Below are 17,805 nucleotides of genomic sequence, written 5' to 3'. Positions count from 1 at the left end.
TCCGGTGTGTCCGCAGGTGGAGCCTCTGTCCCAGTCCGTGCTGGACCAGAAGCCTTGTGAGAACGCAGTGCTTTCTCTGCAGAGAGTCATCCAAGTTCAGGGTGAGAGCAGAACACAGCACACAGGTTTTTCAATACTGTTTAAACAACTCGTAGAAAAATTGCTCTACTAACCAGCAGAACATCATACACACCCTTTATTTTACTTGGAGCTTGCAAGTTGTAAGCTAGTTTACAGTGTGTTGGAAACTCTGGCAAATTTGTTGTTTCTTCTTCCTCCTAAAGTTTTTGCCATCTTCCTCAAACTAACCTGCATCTGCACGATATCTCCTTAAATCTGCCTCAGTTGCCTTTATTATCTCACTAACGTTGGTCATAACCTGTTTCAATTGACAAGCAACGGTCATACACACCTAAATATCCATCAGCTGGTTTGAAGTGAACAAACAGGCTTCCAACAGCCTTTTTAAAGGAGCAGTATTTTTCAGGGAAAGATTTGTATTGGCTGAGTTATTAGTGCCCCTTGATGTTGGCAGAAAAGCATGTTTTTATTTGAAGATGAGATCAAAGAAATACCCCTGTCATGTTACATCAGTAATAATCACACCACCATATTCGCCACCTCACACACGGCAGAATTTATTAATATATATATAACCCAAAATTGGTACAATCTGTACTGCGCAAAACATCCTCGATCCTTCGACCCTCCAGCCAGAAGGAGGAAGACCTTTAATGTTGAATATAAAAGGAGAACATAACATTAGAAGGAGCTGCAGAGGAGGGATGGTCAAATTGCAGTACAAATAGTTATTACAATTATGATGATTATGAATTATTAATTTAAAGTCTGATTGTTTCTTATTCTACTGTTGTTGTATCGTTATGCCATAGATAGATAGATAGATAGATAGATAGATAGATAGATAGATAGATAGATAGATAGATAGTTACTTTATTAATCCCCAAGTGGAAATTTTTTTAATGCAAATATTCATTAAATTAACAAAAATATTGAGTTTTTGTGAAGTTTAGAATACTTGTAAACTTTTGGACACTGTTTAGTTTAACAATTCGGAGCAAAAATTAGCAGATTAAAGTTCTGTTTTCTTTTCTATCTCTAGAAGCTGGTCAGCATGTCGTCTGAATGTTGCCACTCACTATAACTTTGGTTTCTATTTTTGCTCCATTTCCTCCCTCATCGCTCCTGCACTCTGACCACCTCTCCTCCTTTACATCCCTGTCTCCCATCCCTCCCTCCAGCCGTCTCTCTCTCTCTCTCTCTCTCTCGCTCTCTCTCTCTCTCACACACAGGCACACACACACACACACACACACACACACACACACACACACACACGGCCGCCCTGGCTCCAATTATCTTCAAACACTCCTCTGGCACACGACCTTCGCAACATCCCCTCCTGATTGCACACAAATGTTATCCCAACCAAATTAGATTAATTAAAAATATTCGAATAGCCACAAGAATGTTAAGCCCATAATTTAGGCCCGGGGTGAAATATATGCGAGTTGCATGCACAGCCAGGACACACACGCTCATAGATGAACACGCAAACACTGATTGAATTTTTTTATTTATTTTTTGACACAGGACTGCAGGCCCTGAGAGAACAGATTGAATTTGAGTTTATATGTCTGGAATTATTAACATGGATATTTGGACCACGGGCTGTTTATGTCACAGTCATTGTTTATATTCGGATCAAAAGGCTACAACCCGGGGATCAGACACCAAGTAGTGCTTTAATAATGCTGGCACTTTCCCCTCGAGGAAGCTTTCAGGATGAAAACGGCACTGAAATACCGACAACAGCAGCCGTTCATCATCGTCCCTCCTGTTTGCTCTCTCTGTTTGCCTCCTGCAGGTGGCTACTGGCAGAGTGTGAAGGAATCGGCCGACACCGTGGACCTGTCCTACCTGCAGGCGCAAAGACGAAGGCTGAGACGAGACTCGGACAGCGAGGCTGTCAAGGCCATCGCCTCGCTGTCCATGGGATCCCTCACATCTGACAGGTGAGGACGTCATCGTCTTTAATATCTTTAGCAGCGCTGCAATATCATACTTCATGTCTCACAAAAACTCTTGTTTGTTAAGGAATCGGCCTGAAAATATGGCAGAAGGTGATTCTCTCTGAAGACTCCTGACTGTTGCCTTCGACCAAATCTCAGTGGAAACACACACACACACACACACACACACACACACACACACACACACACACACACACACACACACAGCTATGCATTTGGCTCATCACTGGAAGCCTCACAAAAACTCCACCTGCGTTACTACTGGCTGCAGTCTGAATCCAACACTGAGGAACAACGTTCATCTGGGCCGCATTCATATTCTCATGACGTCTCTGCAGGCTTCTCCTGAAGGGAACTGAGAGGAAAGTTTAAAAAAGAAAAAAAAAGAAGGACACCCAGATTAAAGAAAGGATCTTTACTCTGTAGCAGTGGGAGCAACACAACATGACGCAGCATCAACGCACGGCTCCGAGTCTTTAAACGGTGACCTTGTAAATGACTTTAAGACCACTCAGACTGTTGTAACCTTGAAGGCGGGGTCAAAGGTCACCTCGGCTTACTGGCGCCAGTCACTCAGAGCGGAAGGAGCCGTCCCCACAGGACGTGCCGGTGAGGAACAAGTCCTGCTACGGTGACGTAATCTGTCCACGTGACAGAGATCCAGTGAAGGAAAAGATGAGTCTCTGATCATGTTGCGTCGTATCGTTCCGTAAACTGGACGAGGAGGTGGAGATGCATGTTGACAATCAAACATCTTGTTTGTTCACATTTTATTTGAATATTCATCCATTTGATCTTTGGCACACATTTTTGTGAATGTCAGCATGAGATTTTTTTTAAGAATCCAATAATCCAGAGTGAAGCTACAATGAAGTCTGAGATACATATGTTTCATATTGTTTTCGATGTCCACATATTTTCTTAAATCTTTTTTCTTTCTTTCTTTCTTGGCCTGTCAGGCGAGCACACGCAGCCGGCCTTCAGCTCGCTGCAGTTATTGTTCTCGCTCGCCGACAGATGAAAGCAGACACGTCGGTCTTCGGACGAAGTGCATCTTAAATATGTAGATGGTTTGAATCGGTGGCATTAGTCACTGTGAAGAGCTGATACCTCGAGTCACTGAGGCATCGATATCAGGAGAGAAAAGTTGTGAAGTTCCTGAAACGTCAGGAAAGACCGAAATTACCCATGATGCCTCAGTGCAGCCTGACCACTCCGTAATGATTGTATATGCGACAATGCAGATCACGTTTTGACATTTTTGGTGCAACTCATATCCAAATACTTTCTGACAACCGCACAAAGTGCACTTACCCTCAGAAACGAGGGTCAAAAACCTGAACTTTAATCACGTTGCTTAGTGGACCAGAGTTTCTACCTGTGGATGAGCATTCCTGCTGTATTTGTTAATGTCTTTTTTTTTACTATTTTTATTTTTTCCTTCTAACAAGGACGATCTGATCTGGTCTTTTGTTCAACATTTACGTAGCGGTGGTCTGTTTACTGTCAGCGTCGGGGATGTTTTGCTCCCTGGACCAAACAATGGCGTTTTAGTATTTAGGATGCAGCAATAATACTGAGATAGTTGAATATCCACACAGTGCAATTGGACACAGGTTAAGCGCAACCAAAGTTTATGAGAACAATGTGCCTGTCCCTGGACTGGCATGGCCTGAAGAACTTCAAAGACTTTGAAGAGTTTGTGAATGTTTCTTTTTTTTTATCCAAACAAAAAAAAAAAGCATCAAAAGCTCAAGACAGATATAACAAACAAATTCATTTGACATGATTTCTATTTATCCGTTCAGATGCTGTGTCTTTGAAGTGCTCTTTGCGTGTCCAACACCATTATGACGGTGCTAATACAGCATGTTTGCTTTTTGTGTTTGGTTCTTTCTTTACGTTGCGTCGTGTTCGCAACTCATAACTTGTCCATAACTTGTTACATTTGTTAATGTAATAAAAATGTGAAAACAAATGATGGCGATGGAGCGCGGAGCCGCTTCAGCTCTGTAGGACACGTAGGACGGCCCGACAGAGGAGTGTAGCTTTAAATAGTTTTACAGTGTCACAGACCTGACACGTCTCATGTCTTATCTTTTTGTCTTAATTAATGCAAATGATTTATTTTTGTATTTGACCTCAAAGACCAAATTATCCATTGAAGTATGATGCTGACCAACCTGTGTGAAGGTAGCCTTAACAAACTGGAGCTTAATTAAAACTGCAGGCCAAGTCCAGTTTCTTCATAACTGACTGTCTGGTTTTGTTTCTGTACAGTGTACATAATAACTTGGGTTTTTTTTTTGTCTGCCTTTTGACTTTTCTACTACTTTTGGTTCCAAAAAAAGTCCTGAATAAAGGCAAATTATCTGCATCTGAATGAGATTGTTCATTTATCTCTAAAAGCTTCTGTTTTTGACCTTTGTTTATCTTGTTTTATTTTATCATAGAAAATTCACCAGTGCCCTCTGATATTTGAATTCTGAACATTGATGAATCACTCCGATGATTATAAAAATACTGCACTTGTATACAGCATCAAAAAATTTTATTGTCCACAGGAGATGACACGAAAAAATTATCAAAAGCAAAATGAAAAATGGTACAAAAGAAACAAACAGCAATTACGTACATGGTTACAAATGAATCCTCAAACTTTCTGCTGTTTCAATTTTGCATTATTTAGTGAAACTCAAGTTTGCACAGAGATTTTAAAGCCGCAGAAAAAAAACTACTTTAATCAGATTTTCTTGCCAAGTAAAAAATACACCTTTCTCCACAGCGCTCGCTAAAAGAAAAGCAGAAGTGAACATAAACCCAAGCGGCTGAACTGCGATCAGTGGTTTAAGGAGTTTTTCGTGAAAGCCGAGAGTAATGCATAAGCAGAGTTTTAAGTAATACAGTGTGCATACACCAAATTCACAAATACACTTAAAAAAACAACAAAAAAACAACCAAAATACACAGAAAGCTATCCAGTTACTACAGCACAACAAAGTAGAAGATCTGCGTCAGATTCCTCGTGCTCTTCCTCTTCCCACAAGTCGGGGCCGTGAGAGCCAGAGCGATTAGCTTATTAGCATGTTAGCTGTAAACATTCATTGGCTGTGACCGCCCTCTAACCATCACTCTGCCATTATCATTAGTCATCTTAATGTCTGTCTGGCAGTGAGTCATCCAACGCGAGGTCGTCGGGTGGATGACGGTTGTCCCGGTGTTTCCGAAGGCACTCGAACCAGCAGCCATTTTGTTTCATTGTCACCGCAGGCCAGCTGTTTGTTTGTTTGTTTGTTTGTTTGTTTGGATTTTTTCTTGTTTTCATCATTTGAAATGTTCAGACTTTCACGTCTCCTCACCGGAGTTGCAGAAACACTCAGCGAAGACTATGAGACGACTTGGTCATGAGTCGAGCACATGTCCAGAGAAAAAGTCAAACAGTTTCTTAAAGATTAAAAAGAAAAAGTGGAGATATTTGTTGAGGCAGGAACAGATTTCTTCGAGTGTAGAGAAGTTTCCATTTGTCGATTGTCTGCAGAGATGAGAACGATGAGTAAACATTAGACTCGTAACACTTCCAAACAAGAAGACATTGGACAGTGTGTGTCAGTCTGAGGCCTAGTCTGAGGTTGTAAAGTGTGTGTACGAACAAACAAACACTTCTGTTTAGTGGAAAGTGGAAAAATCCCTACAGCTCCTTAACTTCATCTTCTCGTGTTTTAACAAGCAAACATTTCATCTGGAGTGCTCTCAGTTCTCCCTAATTACAGTGTGCCTTTCCCAGCTTCCAGTAAGACATCGAGGGAGAGAAAGGAAGTCCGGAAAGCACGAGTTCGATGTATGTTTGCGGGCGTTGTACCATCGCGTGACGTTTATCGTGCAACAAAAGTGTGAATGTGTAAATTGACAGCCAAAAGGCGTTTTTTTTTTTTTGTTTTGTTTTTTTTTTTTTTTTTTTTTTAATGAAACAATGTAACGACAATGTTGCCTCATATTTGTCTGGTCAATGTTTAAAGTTACAACACTTAACATTTTAAGAATTTTAACGTACGTATTTAAATTTGACAATAACTCCTATATATATATATATATTTTTTTTTTTTTTTTTTTTTTTTTAAATTTATTTTATTCTTTGTATTGGAGGGGGGCTTTTTTTTTTTTTTTTTACTTTAAAAATTGTGATTTTATTCGAACTGTTTCTGTGGGTTGAACGTTGATCCTGATGATTTGTGGCTTGAGTTCTGTGGCCTTTTGTTGCCTACGTGTCGAAGCCCAAGCCCTTCCACCGTGGCCCTCTGTCCCTGCAGCTGTCTGGCCAGCACACATATGAATACATGCACAAGCACACATGCTTGCAGCAGTCAAATGCACACACACACACACACACACACAACTCTCCCCACCTGCACCCAGCTCTTAGTTTGGATCTCTAAAAATAAAAAGATGACTATCAGAAGCCACAACTTCTGGATGAGGCTTTTAAAAACGCAGATGAGCCGCAGAGGACTTTACATCTGGTCCCAGATCAGCCAGGAGTGAACGCCAGAGATTTAATATGCACAGAAGAGCATCCAACAGCTGGTCAGTCCAAACTGTTAAACACACACACACACACACACACATGGATGCTGCAGAGCCAGGGGTTCCGGCAGAGGAAAGAGCAGTGACAGGCATTGTGATTATAGTGTAAACAGAAGGGAGAGTTTTGTTTGTTCCAGCTCAAACAGAACAATCCTCTTATTCTGAGTCTCCTGCTGAGCCAGACACCCACACGCCTTTAAATCGTGCTCATCACAACGCTCCAAACTGTCCGCGGTGCGCTCATGTTCGTGTGCATGCTCGTAGGCCTCCAAGGAAAATATGAAGGGCTCTTTTACACTGAAACTATAACATTTTAGGCTGTAATAACATACTAATCAAGTGAACCCAGGAAAGAAAAAGAACGATCAACCATTTATTTCTTTGCAAAAACTTAGAGCAGGAACACCGTGTAATTTAGTGCAATCCAATAGAGCACGGTTTAGCTTTAAAACGGCCACATATGTAAATCTTTATGACTCACTTTCACGAAAACCTGAACTTTACAAGCTCTGATTTAAAGTGTTTCCATTATTTTGTCCACCTCCTGCAGACCATCTACGACAGAGGACAGGCAGATAAACTTTTACTTAAATAGGGCCTTTACCATTTGGATGATTTCAAAATTTCTAAAGTCTTTCAGAGGCTTTTCAAAAGTATGAATGACAGAGCATCACACATCGTATTTAAACCACATGACCTCATCAACATGCACACTGCTTTAAAGCACACACACACAGACATCCATGCAAGCTCCGCCTTTGAAGTTCCCTGACCTTTCCTAACCTCATCTCTTTCCTAAAATTGCACGTTTAGGTCAAGTTGCAGGCTTTCTTGCACTTTCTGTGGCGGCCCCTGCAGAGCTGATGATAACAGGCAGAGCAGGCAAAGTGGTGGGTAATAACTACGCGATGCGTTCAAGGACAGTCGGCTCCACGTGCACGCACGGGGGCCTTTCTTTGGCTTTCCATCCGCAGCGCTGACTGGAGCCCTCGACGTCTGCAGCGGAGGCCACTGGAGGTTTAATAGTAATTCAGAGTGGAACACCTGCAGTGTGCACATGGTCCGCAGCTGCATGTGTGTGTGTCTGGACAGTGTAATGCATATGTGTTGTACTGTATAGCCTGTAGCGCCATTTGTGATTCACTGAGTCCTGCACAGTGAAAATGTGTGAATGCTGCACATGTTTGTAATCAGTTGCTGAGATCTGTGCCTGTGAGCAATGTGTTTACCTTGACCTGAGCTGACGAGAGCGTGTGTGACATAGACATCCAGATTCATCTCTACACAGCCTCTGCTCCTCCTCATATCTCCACCCGTCACTCTTTTAATCACTTCAATGCTTTTATGTTGTCGTTTTATTTTTGAAGGACTTCCTGCCTGCCTTTTTGAAGAAAGTCTCTCAAAAGTAAAACCAGGAGATGGAAGAGATAAAAATCACTAAAGCAACATCTGTAAATGTATCTCTGTTTACTTATATGCACAGGCTCTCTCACACACACACACACACACACACACACACACACACACACACACACACACACACTGCTGCACAGCTAATTAAAGCTTACCACAAACACATACACAAAACGCACACCAGTACACGTGTACATGCACTGACATACACAGGCCCGTGTGCCTGACCCTCACCCTGGTACACACACCTTCCTAATACCTCACAACTGTTTCCAATCTAAAGGTTCCTGCATGTCTGGGCCCCGGCGAGGCCTGATTGCACGATACAAGATCCTGAGGAAAGAGGGCAAGGCTGCAGGGGAGAGAGAGTGATGTGCCTCCACTTTTCTTTTCTTTTTTCTCCTCACTCTCCCTTTTTCTTTCCCTCCTTTCATGCTCTGTACCTGTGCAGGAATCTGGTGTCTGTTAAAGTAGCCCAAAAAAAAAACAAAAAAAAAACAGACCCTGGAGATTGTGGAGGAAAACATTTGTCTTAAATTCATCAGAGGTCTGTCAAACACTGGAGCTGGAGAGTTTAGATTACGATGATGATAATATGCTGTTCATTTTAGTTCATAAAGCGAAACAAGCGAGTTCCTCGAAGGAACTCTTTTTAAATTTACACTCCACCTTTGATCTAACTTATTGCACTAATCATTTTCGTCTTGTCGTCAAGGCTTCATCAGTTCGAGGAAATATAGTCAGATAGAAGAGTTGCTTCTGTTGATCAAAGTATTTATTACTAAAAGGATTTGTGTACATGTAGGTGGAGAGATTCATTCATAATCGAATGTGTCAAAAGAATAAACATCAGATATTGTTTAGAGACTTTTCTTTGTACTGTTTTTAGAGCGAGTTTTAAAATGAGTTTTTCTTCCTTTTTACTGCAATCTTACATTAAAGGAAGAAGCAACACTGTATATGACATGCAATTCAAAACTGTTTTTCTTTCTATATTTTTACTTAACATGCGAATTTTAAATCACTTTTATTTGAAATATTACCTTTTTTGACAGAAAGCTTTGATTTGATTAGATAACTTTGTTATCGTGCAGCAAATATTTTTTAATCAAATCAATTTTATGTAACAACAAAGAAACAAAAACACAAATGAGAATTAATAGTGTATTACGCTTGAAAAACAAACAAAAAAAAATATTGCAAAGTTTAGCAGCTAAAGTGATTGAGGAATGTAAATTTTTTACATTACTTTATCTGACAGATATTTACGCTACACTATATTTAGGATCAACTTTTCCTCATTTGTAATTTGGCAAACATTTTGGAATACTTGCATTTAGAAACTACAAATTTTTAAAACTAAAAATAAACAAAGTAAACAAATGTAATAATATAATATATTTAGACATGAATGCAAAAAAAAAAGTTTTCCATGGTTGCTCCTAAACTATCTATTATCTTCAGTGTGTGATCGTAGGCCCACTCAGTACGAAGTGTTGTGACTACACACATTGTAACTGTTTATATTTTCTTCTAAGACATTATTAATCAAATATTAAATCAGTTTAGGCACAATTATTGTCTCCCTGTGGAAATTCACTTTTATAAACAAATTTGCCTTAAATTTTTGAAATAAATGCTTTTCATCATCTTTACATAACGTGCTTCGTGTCTCACATGATCAAAACTTAGAACATGTCCATTGTTTATTTTGTCTTTTCCAACTCAACTCACCAGCACGGACTTCCAGATGCTTTTTAAATCCTTTCTATGTTACTGCATTGTGTTTGTTTGCAGAATTTGTTTGTCAGATGCAAAACGGCAAATAACGAAACACTCATGAGACTATTTTCAAACCGGAAAGAAAGTCACAAGAAACATGTTGATCAAGGAGAATGTGTACACGTGTAAAGACATGGCAAAAACATACGTGTATACACATGTGCACGTGTGATTTCTGTGGCGTATTTGTACACGTTTGTCTGTGAATGTGTGCATGTTTTGTTCATACCTGAGGGGCTGCAGTGGAGCGACTTGTTGCACTCGACAAAACTGTGGGACAAACCAGGGAGAGAAGAGGAAGCAGTGGAGGGGAGCAGGGTGAAGTACGCAGGGTTTCAATGATATGAAAGTGAGGATGTTAATTCTGATGTAGAGAGGAACTGAAGCGTTACAGAGCACAGAGGTGGAGCAGGAGGGTTTTAGCTGAAAAGGTTAAGATCAGACCGTGAGGGAAGACTTCACAGGGTCAGAGGTCAGGAAATGGGTGCAAACACAGACAGAGGTGGGTGGGGTGGGGTGGAGATGTGGACACAGGAGGGTGTGTGAGAGGAGTTCAGTGGGGTCCTAGTGGCTGGTGGACATGGCCCAGGCGCCCTCCATCCTCCAGACGGAGAAGGCGTAGCTGAGTCTTTCGTGGGCCAGGTAGTTGCAGCTGGCCAACTTGGCGTCCATCTCGTCGCTCTGCAGCACCTGGTACAGGAAGTCGATGTAGCGCGAGGCCAGCTTCAGGATCTGGATCTTGCTCAGCTTGTCTGAAGGTAGCGTGGGGATGATCTTGCGTAGAGAGGCGAAGGCGTCGTTCAGGGACTGAGTGCGTTGACGCTCCCGCACGTTGGCGATGACGCGCTGAGAGTGGAGTTCCTCGAAGGGCGCGTCCGGCCGGGGGCCCAGAGACGTGGGGGCCAACGACACGACCGTCGTCGGGCTCTTCTTCGTCCTTTTTGGCCCGGACGGCAGCAGGCTGGTGGGGCTGCCGGTGCTGCTCTCCTCTGCCTGACCGAGGTTGTCCTTCTTAGGATAAGGGGAACGTTTTCGATTTCCTGTTTGCAGGCTCTTTTTCGATCCTCTCTCCAGCTCCTCTTCGCTGGCACCGAGCCCTCCTTCAGGGGAGTTGGTGCAGGACACCTCTTCTCTCATCGTACTGTCCACTGATGACCTTCCAACCTCCACTGCCAAACCAGGATGCTGTAAGGCTCTTTTGCACGGTTTACCTTTGCTGACAGCTTCAACAAACCTCAGCTTGCGTAACAAAAGCCTTCTCTTCCGTCAAACAAAGTCACGGCAGCTGAAGCTCCATCGGATTGGACGCCCGGCTGTCCTGTTTCCTGGTTACCTTGTTAAATCTCTCACTTTTGCGCTCCCCTCTCAACCTGCCAGACAGAACAACAAACCATCTGACAGGCAGGTCCACCTCTGCCTCTTTTATACCCAAACGCTAACCCGGAGCCTGCGGGCAGCTCTCATTGGCTCAGCGGGCTTCTAGAGGGTGTGGTCGGCAGGAAAGCAGGAAGTGTGCATTAGCAGGGCGGGTGATAGAGAGAGGGGGTAAGTGGTGCTCTCAGCCAATAAGAAGTGCTGCGTCTAATGTTGCAAAGATGTCTGAAGCTTTATGGGTTCCAGATTTGGGGCTGAATCGGCAGTCCGCCTGCATCCTCGTGTCAACACAAACCTTCGTATTTCTGACACACGTAAACTTTAATGTTTGATTCTCATGATATCAGAATTCATGATGATAATATTGGGGTCACATTCCTTTAGGCTTTTTAACAAAAAACCTGCAACATCATAAATCACACATACCGGTGGACGGTTTTTATTTTTTTCTTAAACATTTGAACAAGACTGATGTCTTTCTGTCGTAATCTTCATCATGCTGACGAGCAGACAATATAAAAATCTGTCAAACCACAGGGTCACAAGGTGAACTCAGAAATACTGTGGAATAAGAAGGAACTAAAGGTTAAATAATGCACTTTATGTTGAGGAATTTATGTTTATATGTGATATATACACATATATATAAACTACAAATAATAACTAACTATAAGTAGGTGTGACAATGTGAGGTTGTGCAAGCATACATCCTGAAGAGAATTTCGCAAGATGAGCTTTTTTCATGACATTTCGCTGTAAACGCTGTCGAACAACGAGCGAGTAAAACTATTATCCCGTCTAATATCCAACACCTGGCTAATGCTTGTTGTTGAAACGTTCTTTAAGGATAAACACCTCTGATAGCGCTGCTGGCGTCAGCTGTCCTACTCCCTCCGTGTCGGGTTAGGAAGGGACCCTGAGTAACCCCTGACCTCCGTGGCCCATAGACCTCAGTCTGCAGAGGTGAGAGAGCACCTAATTGTGCCATCCACGGCCCCGAGGCAGAGCCGACACATGTTCCACCTCCACACCGCCAACCCATCTGGTTCTGCAGACACTTAAGCACGTTTCCCTCCCATTGGCAGTCGTGACACAGCAGGTACGCTCTCCTGAGAAAAGGACAACAGGTTGTGTGTGCTCGATTTGTGCAACCTACAACTGGGACAAAATGACAGATCCTTCCGTGAATCTACCTTCGTCTCCTCATCAGTTTCCCAACAGCGACCGAACCATTCAGACCTTCATGCGTCATGACTTGAGTGACTCATCGGTGGATCACTGCAAAGAAATCTTGTGGGAAGTTTTCCACCACTGCAAAAATGTTGTACTTTTTGATGACAGCATTGCCTTTGCATTTCGGCACCTTGATCTCCATGTGATTTCGTATGTGTTTCATGTTTTCAAAGTTGATTTAAATTCAGTCCTCGTCCAGAGATATTACATTGAGACAAAAAAAAACTGGTAGTATTTACAAACACAGATTGTAACCGAACCTCATATCAGTCTGTACACGCAGCCTGACAGCTCCTATAGCCAACAATTTGGGTGTGACTGCAGCAGCATTTGAAGGATTGTGTGCACAGAGAGAAGGTTCAGAAGGTTTTTGATGAGCCCCGTGATTGCGCTGGTTTACATTTCATTCACGGAGTGACGCTGAATGGAAAGTAGCTCCATCGCAGTTGGGTTCAATCAACTTGGAAGAAGAAAAAGAGACTCATCTGGCCATCAAAGCGGACAGATACAGTGAATTATATGAGGCTAAATTTACATAACGGGCCAAGTCAGCTCCGGGATTAACTGGTATTAGAATTGAGGCTCATTGGGAGCTCTGATGGAGAGAGAGGACGGACAGGAAAGTCATTGTTGCTGAGGCTAATCTCGGGAGCTGCGGCTTACCTTTAGCGAAAGCGTGGCTCCGTGCCACCATCATGGAAAAAATGAGCTAACGTAGCGGGTAGGCCAACAGGAATGTCGTGGCGCATAGAAGAATAGAAAGGGAGAAAAAAGAAGGGGGGAAACGGGGAGAAGAATAAGAAAAGGGGAAAAGAAAAGGAGAAGAAAGGAGAGGGAGAAGGGGGGAAAAAAGTGAGGCTGTCCAAACAGAACCAGATGCAGGAGTGTGGAGGTTCGTTTGATCTCGATCCTCATAGGCTGATTGATGTTGCACATTTCATTTCCTTGTCAGAGTCTTGACATAATGTTTCACTAAACACTTAGGCCCCGCTCTCATCTTCGTTCTGGTTCCACAGGGGTCATAATCAACTCTTTCTGGAGCCAAAAATAGAACATACAGATATCGATATATATCAATATATGGTACATGGGCTTATAAACACACACGGGGAGGCTTGGATATCAAAAAAGAGGCCAATGTATTGTCTCTACACCACATGGTTTGGCACTGACTGAAACACTGCACGGAAGAGTAGCCACGTCGAAACTTTGAAGTTCACAGAGAAAAAAATTGTTTCTTTAAGTTCTTAATGCAGTCAATTCAATTACCATCATACACCGAGAGGTCGAAGCTGTGCGGTGACGTACTCGGCTGGTAGGAGCGCGGCGGTGTGACCGATCATAAGTGATGTGTTTGGAAATCCACACTGAACCCCAACAAAAGGAACCAATCAGTAAATTCCTCCTCACCTTCACCCTGGGAGTTTCTTCACCCTCCTGGCTGCTGTTATTGATGTTTGCACACAGCGCACGATGGCCCCCTCCCTCCTCTTACTCGCGCCTTCTCCTACCCACCCCCCACCCCCCAATATCCATCCTCCAAGGGCTCCATCCCTCCCGAGGAGCTTATAGTGACACAAAGGCAGACATCTGGGACCCATTTCCCCCCTGGAGAAGCCCTTCCTGTGGGGTATCCACTTAGAGGGGTTCGGGAGCAGGAGGAGGAGGAGGGGGCAGTGGGGTGAAGGTGCAAGAATGGTGGGGGATGGTTGAGGGTGGTGGTGATGGGAATGGGTGGGGTAAAGGGGAGGGGCTTCTTGCCAACTAAACTAGAGGTGTGGATGAGGTCGAAGTGAGGTTGGAGATTTGGAGCAAAAAGGTCACGAGCAGAGAAAAAAGTCTTCACCTGATTTTTCTAGTTGAAATAAAGAAATAGTTTGAGGTAATAATTCACTTTTTTGGCCCGAGTTAGAACGATAACACTCGTGTTTGTTTACTAATGTATTGAACTATTTAGCTGTTTCAAAAGTCTTTTTTAATACTGAGTGTCCAGCCAGAACATGGAGACTGACATTTATTCCACAGAGCTTTTCTGAGGTTGGAGGCACCTAATACACAGGCACAACAGTTTATAGTCTTTTAAATAGTTTTTTAAATCAGTGTGTGTGTGTGTGTGTGTGTGTGTGTGTGTGTGTGTGTGTGTGGTCTGTACAAAGGAGTAGTTGTCCTGACTAACTGATTTAAACATAAATAAACAGTAATCACTATTCAAATAATAATAAGGGAATCAGCATTAACGAATGTAACGTAGCTCTTAGTAGAAAACCGTAGAGGTAACTCAGCCAAACATAAATACACCTGATTAACATGATTAAACCTGACAATGATTCCACAACACTGGACTGGAACATTGGACTTAGTTTCAATCATCTTCGCACACAACAGGGGAGGTTTACGTGAGAGAGGGGAGCCGGGGGGGGGGGGGGGGGGGTCTAAATGTCATACCCAAATGTTGTCCAACTTCTCATGAAAATGTCATACTATAGTATGTCGTAGAAAATATCAAACACGTCATTCTATAGTATATCATCAAGAATGTCATAAACATGTCATACTATATTAGGCTATGTCGTCCAAAAAGTCAATACAAATATTGTGTGACATTTTGGACATAGCAAAGTTCCGATCCACTCAACAGTCCCCTGTGATACAGGATGAACTTTAAGCTGACAGCGATCCGTGGGTGAGTCACCTGTGTGGGACGAGGGGAGCCCAAGAAAAAGCGTCTACAAAATCACAGAAAGCTACCGTAATTGAACCACAGCATGGCACTGATTGACAAAGACACAACTCATCCGGCATCTGTGCAAACCTGCGACAGCAGCAGAAGTCAGGTGACCTGGAAGCAGAAATGCGTCTGACGTCAACGGAGGAGCTCACATGATCACTACTGGCATTAATACTTTCCTGTCATGGTCTCTCATCTACAAGCCCAGTTTTTCACCTCATAACTACTTTATGTGGAACAACAAAAACATCTTTTATAAACACAATAAACATCAATTCAACACCATCTTAAAGCAAAAAGCAATTAAAGCTTGCATTAAGTTATTAAGTTATTCGTATACAGTTTTATTTTTATCCCCCCTAGCGATACAATGTACTGTTCTTCTTATGTTTGGTTATATTTGCTGTTCTTGTACTTCTATGTTTGTATAATTTCTATAAAGCATCTAAAAAAAATAAAAAATCTAAAATGAAGCTCATGTGATATGATTGAAAGCTCCAGCGCAGCAACTAAACAGACTTTGAACTAAAGTGGTTTTGGCCAAGTGTTTCTCGATACTGTGTGGGAGTGCCATCCTGCATTTAAAACACCTTCCTCCCCGCTGTGTGCGAGCCTGTATTATTCTTGTTTAGCTGCAACTTATATCCTCCTATTAGACGGTAATTTATCATAATATTTTACGCTCAAGCTTCCTTCAAATGTCCCTGCTTTCATGTGTAATTTAGCCAATATCCTGCTCTGGCTCTGATTACAGTGTTTAAGGGCTTGGGTCCATCCGTGGCACATTACGAACAGTCCCAGTGGAGCTCACAGCTGAGCTGGAGGGACGGCGTGCTGGGCTGGAGCACGCTGAGCAGCAGGTTGGACTGAATGAAGACCCGTATGGCTCATCCAGGGAGAAGCAATGCATCATGGGTACATGTTCAGAGGAGAAATAGATGGAGTGAAACTCAGCTGCAGTTTGCTGGTTATTTCAGTTTTTATTTCAGTGAAATTGAACTCGGCTTCTATTATTTATCTGCTTCTAAGACTGTTAATGACTATGTGATTGCGGTTGTGGTGGTGGTGGTGGTGGTAAGGGTGAGGGGGGTAGCATTGACCTTTTTTTGGTTTCTAAAGGCGACATGACAAAAGCTTTTACACAGAAACAGGAGACAATAAAAGAAATATACACTTATAAACAAGAGAGGTTTCTGTGTGTGTGGTTTGGCATGTGTGCACATTAGTGAGGGTGACATGTTGCTTCAGTGTTACGTCATATCATGTCCATATGTGCGGGCAGCAGGTCATACGATCTACCCGTGCACGTGATAATTTGAAACAGGGGCAACACATAACAAACACTTGAATCCTCACTTCATCAGTGTTACATATCCAATAGATCTTTGCATTTCAATAAAGATTATGTTGCAACAGTCCACATGAAGCACAAACGGAAGAAAACACGTCTTTTTTCAGTAAAGTTTATAATGCTGAGTCTAAACATCTACACAGAAAGACGCTGATGTGATCAAGCTCTAAATACAGAATATAATCACACCTAAGTCTTTTCCCTGCTGAGTCAGCCACTCACATTTAACATGGAAACACTAATAGGCCTGAGTGACTCAGCAGATCACAGCTGACCATGTGGCCACTTGGCTTGGAAAATCCCGTTTCACGGTGAACTTCAGAAATGAACCTATAAAGTATGCTTGCAGGACAACTTTTATGTTCTTTTCTAACAAAACTTCTACATCTGACTGCTGAAAACAAAGCAAAGTGAGCTGATGACGGCTTTTACCTTGTGTCAACTGTCCATTCAACCCCGGTGGTGAGCCTGGACTCTGGGGGGCTCCAGGCTGTGTATTGTTGGTGCAATATACAGTGTCTATATACAGTAGATGGATTAAGGAGGTTTATTGTTGTCATTGCAAAATGTGCCAATATGATTGGCTGTCGGGTCCCTTTCTGTTGTTATATCTCCACACAGGCATCATTTCAGCTTGCCCGTCCTGTTCTATTTTGGACTTGGACTCACGGATTAACGAATTTGAATTTGGCAGTCAAAAGGTCAAAGGTCCAAATCACTGTGACCTTGCGTCCGTCCCCTATTATGACGATACAATATCTCACGAACGAAGGAATTTTATTCAAATGTGACACAAACGATCACTTGGCTTGGAGGATGAACTGATTAGATTCCTGAGGTCAAAGGTCATCGTTAGCTCAAAAAACAGGTTGGTGGCGATAACTCAAGAATTTGTACACTAAATATGACAAAATTTCATAAAAATGTCTAATTGGAAAAAATTATGAAGTGGTGACATTTCATATCTGAAAGGTCAATTTTATTATGACGTCAAACTGTAACACTGTTCGGTCCTTTATTGAACACCAACAACTCGGGAGCAGAAGGGGAGATTGTGACCATATTTCATATTTGGTCAGATACTGAATCTGTGATGCTATTCTTGGGTGTCCACTTTGAAACTGCAAAGATTCATCCATGTTTTAGAATTTGTAGCTTCTTTGCAGCAACATCCATATTTGAAGCATTGTTCACTTTCAATTGGATTAATTGGCAAAACATATGAACATGGAAAAGGATTCCTCCAGTCTTGACTATATAAATTGTATGAGTCTGGACAGAAATGCATG

General features: G+C 42.4%; 2 protein-coding genes across 6 annotated transcripts in view; one reads left to right on the top strand and one right to left on the bottom strand.

Annotated features, from left to right (window-relative positions):
* LOC138203105 (histone deacetylase 7-like) overlaps window positions 1-4,431 on the top strand; it is a 42,580-nt gene extending 38,149 nt beyond the window's left edge. For all 5 annotated transcript variants that reach the window (XM_069157718.1, XM_069157737.1, XM_069157746.1 and 2 more), the window contains 3 exons: window positions 17-101; window positions 1,889-2,036; window positions 2,119-4,431. In XM_069157718.1, coding sequence (XP_069013819.1) covers window positions 17-101; window positions 1,889-2,036; window positions 2,119-2,158 — 273 coding nt within the window. In that variant the 3' untranslated portion in view covers window positions 2,159-4,431. The remainder of the gene's footprint in view (window positions 1-16; window positions 102-1,888; window positions 2,037-2,118) is intronic.
* Window positions 4,432-4,603: 172 nt separating this feature from the next.
* On the bottom strand, window positions 4,604-11,071 carry LOC138199358 (twist-related protein 2-like). The gene is made up of 2 exons (XM_069151396.1): window positions 10,060-11,071; window positions 4,604-5,586 (listed from the first exon to the last, which is right to left on the bottom strand). The coding sequence occupies exon 1, from the start codon at window positions 10,965-10,967 to the stop codon at window positions 10,395-10,397; it is 573 nt and encodes a 190-aa protein (XP_069007497.1). The 5' UTR covers window positions 10,968-11,071; the 3' UTR covers window positions 4,604-5,586; window positions 10,060-10,394.
* Between the last annotated feature and the right edge of the window lie 6,734 nt (window positions 11,072-17,805).

This window comes from Embiotoca jacksoni, unplaced genomic scaffold (genome assembly GCF_022577435.1).
Source record: "Embiotoca jacksoni isolate LCO1_2020_lvr unplaced genomic scaffold, fEmbJac1.0.p SCAF_1, whole genome shotgun sequence".
Classification (NCBI taxonomy): domain Eukaryota; kingdom Metazoa; phylum Chordata; class Actinopteri; family Embiotocidae; genus Embiotoca; species Embiotoca jacksoni.
The sequence above is the reverse complement of the archived record's forward strand: the minus strand, read 5'-3'. Positions and strand labels throughout refer to the sequence as shown.